The sequence below is a fragment of the Tupaia chinensis genome, unplaced genomic scaffold (assembly GCF_000334495.1).
Source record: "Tupaia chinensis unplaced genomic scaffold, TupChi_1.0 Scaffold000459_1, whole genome shotgun sequence".
Classification (NCBI taxonomy): Eukaryota; Metazoa; Chordata; class Mammalia; order Scandentia; family Tupaiidae; genus Tupaia; species Tupaia belangeri.
The window spans coordinates 1,787,109-1,792,481 of record NW_006159968.1 but is presented as its reverse complement, the minus strand read 5'-3'; the positions used below and the strand labels follow the sequence as shown (position 1 = coordinate 1,792,481).

General features: G+C 48.9%; 1 protein-coding gene across 1 annotated transcript in view; it reads left to right on the top strand.

Moving 5' to 3' along the window:
* Window positions 1–5,373, top strand: part of TG (thyroglobulin) — a 262,258-nt gene that overhangs the window by 220,716 nt on the left and 36,169 nt on the right. The window contains exon 44 of the mRNA XM_006155527.1: window positions 185–352. Within this exon, the coding sequence (XP_006155589.1) occupies window positions 185–352 (168 nt within the window). The remainder of the gene's footprint in view (window positions 1–184; window positions 353–5,373) is intronic.

Genomic DNA, 5,373 nt, shown 5'->3' with positions numbered 1-5,373 from the left:
TCCATGTTTCCTGGTCATTCTCCTCTTTCCCCAGTAGAGTCCAGATACATAACCAGCACAGGTGTTCACCACAGCTGAGCCCTCCTTAAGCAAAGTAATGCAGCTGATTATTCCTGGACCATTAGAAAAGGGGGGAGGGGCAAAGACTCATATAAATAATGGCATCCTTTTGCATCCAATGCAGCTCCTAGCCGTGAGCGGTCCTTTCCACTACTGGGGTCCAGTGGTCGATGGCCAGTACCTCCGAGAGTCCCCAGCCAGAGCACTGCAGAGGTCTCCACGGGGGAAGGTGGATCTGCTCATCGGGAGTTCTCAGGACGATGGGCTCATCAACAGGGCAAAGGCTGTGAAGGTAGGACGGGGAGACCTTGGAGGTCTGCATCCAGCCTTGCCTGGGATCTGGACCTCGAAGTCTGACTTTGGTCAAGGACGGTTGACTTACTTACTTGTTTACAGAACAATTGCTAAAAACCTACTGTGTGCAAAGACTGAGTTTAGGAGGTGCCAGGAGAGAGGGGCAGGATCAGACACATGCAGGGAGTAAGCAGCACAGACACATCACAGACAGCTGTGCTCGGAGCCTGCAGAACGCAGCCAGGGGTGTTGATGGGGCTCTGTGCTCCAGGGTTCCAGGCTGGAATGCCCAGGTCCCAGGCCAGTGAACCCCGTGTGTGAAGGTTGGCTGTCCTACAGAGGCCTGAGAATGAAGGAGGGAGTGACAAAGGGCTCTTGAGAAACCTCACTATGTCCTAATCTGGGAAGCAATACTCTAACCCCAGCCTTCCAAGTGGGTTTGTTTCACGTGGGAAAGTGTTCCCTTTTGCCCCTGCCCACTGAGGCCCAGCGAGACCTTCTGAGAAGTCAGATTCAGGATGGGGGGGTCCCAGCACGTGTGAACCACAGGGCAAGGACCATTCTGGGTGTGGGTAAAAGTGCACTACCCCCTGCATGTGCAAGGATGCACATGCACGCACACACACATGCACGCGCGCACACACACACATCTCTGTCAGCTGTGTTGAATATATGACAGTATAGCCTGAATTTTAAAAAATTATTAATGCAATCAAATAGGGTCCTATGTTATTTTGGGTTATTCTATTTCCTCTAAGTTCTCTGTTTTACTTTGGGGATATTTTACAGTAGTAAAAGAACCAGTTTTACATGATGTGTATGTGTGTGTGTGTGTGTGTATTTATGACAACATTAATTATTATGACAAAAATTGGAATCAACTCAAATGTCCATTAACAGGGCAATGGTTGACTAAATTACGATACACACACGCTATTAAACATTCTGCAGACCTTATAGAGAATGGAGCAGATGCAGCTCTACTGGCTCAAGAGACCCCTATGACCTACCGTTAAGTGAGAAAAAGTGGTGTAGAGGAATGTCTGCAATAGATTCATTGCTTTAAAAAGAAAAAAAATTTTATCTGTAGATATGTAAATACCTTTATTTTTGTGTGTTTCTATGTGAACGCATAATGCCACAAGCAATTAACTTTGGCTACTTTCAGAAGTTGTGGAGGTGTGAGAAAGAATGTTATAAGTTAATTACTACTGCTGCTACATATGCATCTATAACCGTCTCTGTATAATATATGCATATACACTTGTGTGTCCTAATATATACATGTGCATTGGGTCATCAGAAAAGTCAAAACACATTTTCCATAGTAAAATATGTCATGCCTTTTCTGACAACTGAATACATAGAGAGAAGCAGGACCAGGTGAGGCCAAATGCAGAGTTATCTCTGGAGCTTCTGATTTGGAAGGCTGGTGCCAAGCATGAGCAGCTATGGAGGGTCCTCTCCAGGGTTGTGTGTATGTGTGCGTGTGTGCGTGTGCATGTGTGTGTTGGACGGGAGTGGCATATAGAGAACTCTGTCACTGCAAGCTCCCATCTGGTAGATTCAGGGCCGTGAGGGGAGAAGAACCTTGAGCACCTGATCCATCTCAGTGCTGTTCTGCTGAGCACCTGGATCTAACAACACAACCCCTACCTCCAGGGGCTGCTGCTTTATTCTTGGACCATCCAGCCATTCTGGAAGCACTGACAAGATGCCACTCTTCACTACCAGCCCAGAGTTTTTCTTCTCTAAAGCAAGGGGTCTTTGAATGACTTTAGATTGAGACTCTCATTAATTAAAAAAACAGCAATTGGGTCGTGCTAGTCGGTGGAGTGATAGTTAAGGCAGCTGGATCCCGCATGGCCAAATGCGTGGTTCAAGTCATGAATTCAGCCGCTAGAGAAACATGCCAGGCATGAGTATGGGTCTGTGTCTAAAATTCCAAAAGGAGAAATAAAAGAGAAGGGTTTGCAGCATGACCATGTCCCCTGGGGAATGTAGTCTAACTTTCTCTCTCTCTCTCTCTCTCTGGTGAGCACACGTGCTGTAGGGCAAAAAAAAAAAAAAAAACGCCAGCAAGTATAACCATTTAAGTAACTTATATCCTGTACTAATAAGCTGAATTATAAAATACTTATTAAAATAAACAATAATATTTATAAATTTATGTCTATAAATTTTATTAATTTATTAATTGAAATAAATACTTATTAAAACAAAACCATCTAAAAGCATGAGGAAGAAGCAGAAATCCTACTATTGTCGTCTCCCGCCGCTCCTACATGTGCTCCACTCTGGAGACCTGCGCCGAGCACCGGAGTGCAGGCACAACAAGAAGAGGCGGCCATTGGCCGGGAGCCTCGTTAGGGAACCCTCTGTTCAACCCTGTTCTGCAGGAGAGGATGTGCAATCTTCACGTGGAAGCTGCCTCCCAGCTCTGGTTCTTTAGACTATGTCATACCAACTTTCCTCAGCCCTCTCTGACTTTCAGATAGAAGAATAATTTTAGATTCCCAGGAGTCTCAGGATCGTCCTAGACAGCATAAGTGGGGGTGAGGAGAAAGGAGGCCCTGGTATCTAGTTCCCACACCTCTCTGGCCTGCAATGAAAAGGTCATCCTTAGAGAATGTGGAGAGATGGGCTCTGATTGGCAGATTTGGGGATGCAGTGGTCCAGAGGGCCGCTCCTGTACTATTTCTATTTTATATTTCTATTTTATATTTCTATTAGATATTTTCTTATTACACCAGCCAAATGTAAGAGGGTCCTGTCCCAATAGCATCTTTCCTAACTGTGTCCTGGATTTCCGAGCCACCCCAGCTGGGGCCCGAGAATCCCTACTCAACAATGCATTTTCATCTCTCATTGAGTTTCCTTCTGAGGCTTTCAAGGAAAAGTTTCCTTTGTCTACTTACAAAGAAAAATGGTGCCTGCCAACTGGAGTGTTTCTGTCCAAACCAGGCTCGGCTAGGAAAGCATGCCCTCGGTCGGGGTGCCAAAGTGGAGAAGTCCAAGGGCAGGGCCGTCCGCAGGCCTGCTCCACGGCTGCTGCCCAGAGCCCGTCCTCCACATTGTGCACAATTCCTACAATAGCGTGATGCACCAGTGGGACTGGGTACTGTCCCTTTCTCTCTCTCTCTCTCTCTTTCTTTCTTTCCTTCTTTCTTTTTTCAGACATTTTTGCTATAGAGTGCTTACACTCACCAGAGAGACAGAGACAGAAAGTGAGAAACCACCCCCCAACACACACACACCCCTGGGAGGATGGCCATGCTGCAATCCCTTCTCCTCCATTTTCCTCTTGAGATCTTGGTCACACACGCACACCAGACGTGAGTTTAAGCCACCAGGTCCAGGTCTCAAACTATGGTCGATTACGTGGGAGTCCAGCAACGTAACCATTACACCATCTGCTGGTCCCGAGACAGTCCCTTTCTTACTTCCCTGCTTCATTCATCCTCTTGGGAGTATGTGTTCATGCAGCATTGAGTAGTGCTTGTGATCCTGTTTCCTGCTGGAAACTCATCTAGATGCTGGCTGGTGGGCGGGCTGAAGGGAAGGGGGAAGAGGAGCAGTCGGCCGTGAAGCCAGCTCACTGCTCTCAGGGCCAGCGTGTGCTGACGTCCACACGTGCGTCTCCAGTCCAGCTGTCTATCTCCTTCCTGGACCCTTCCGTTGGGCTCTAGACTGGTGTAGGCAGTGGGCCATTTTACTCCCTCACTTAGATGCCTCATAGAGTCTCACCCTTAACACGTCCATGCCGGACCCCAGCTTCTACCGCTGCACCCTCCTCCCAAACCTGCATGTTCTCCCAGAACCTTCACCATCTCCCTGCACAGCAGTTCATCCTTGTTCACACTCAGGCTCACCTCCAAGCATCCTTCTCAACTGTGCTCTCGCCTGTCCTACCAGTCAGTATCCTATCAGCAAAGCCAGCGTGCTCTTCTAAAAGTGTCCAGAATATGTCCGACCCCCGACTATGGCTTCTGCTGTGCCCAGTCCAGCCATCGTCCTTCTCCAGGACTTCTGCAGCAGCCTCCAGTGACCTCCCCTGAATCTGCTTCTGCCCCTCCTAGTCAGTGAGAACCGCAGTAGCCAGAACAATCTCTGCAATCTAAGTCAAAGCCTCCAGCAGCCTCCTGTCACACAGGGTAAAAGCCACAGTCCTTCCAGGCCCTATTGATGTGGCCCCTGTTCACGCCAACCTCACCTCCCACTCCTTGCCCCTCCACACCTGTGGCGCTCACTGCTTCAGCCCTGCTGCTCGGTGCCCCTGGTGTTTCTAACAGGCGTGGGGCACTCCTGCCGCATGGTCGGGGCACTTACTGTGCCTCTTCTGGAATGTTCTTCTCCAGGTAATGCACTGCCTCACTTCCCTTAGGGCCCGTTTAGCAGAGTCTTTGGCTGACCACGCTGAGCAAGCAGGAAGCCACAGCCGCGGCATTCTCTCTGACGTGCTGCCCCCACCCCAGCGCTTAAACCCCCATTGCACATTTATTTTGTGTTCGTCTCTTGTCTTTCTTCCCCAGCTAGACTGTAAGCCCATGAGCACAGAAAGCGTTGCCTGTCTGGTGCCTGGAAAAGTGGCAGGTGCACAGCGGGTGCTCAGTGAACATTTACTGGGTTGAATGAAATGACAGTGCACCGGCTATGTGCAGGGCCTCAGCCAGGACTCTTCAGTGAAGTAATTCACCCTCTCAACACCCCTACATTGTAGGAATATTATTATTTCTAAGTTTACTTATTTATTTCTCCCATTAGCAAGAAAGAGAGAGGGGAGAAGAGACGCACCCCCAGCAGTCATGATGCGACAGTCCACCCTAGGCCCAGATCGGGGGTGCACGCATGTCCCCAGTGTACTCAGGGAGGTCTCTGGACATGAACCCAGGACTCTGCTACGTGGGTGAGCCTCAACATTTTGCCACTGTGCTACCATTTGGCCCCCAGAGGCAGGAATTGTCATCAGTATTTTTCAGATGGGAAACCAGTGCTGGCCTTTCCTGCTGCGAGCCTTCC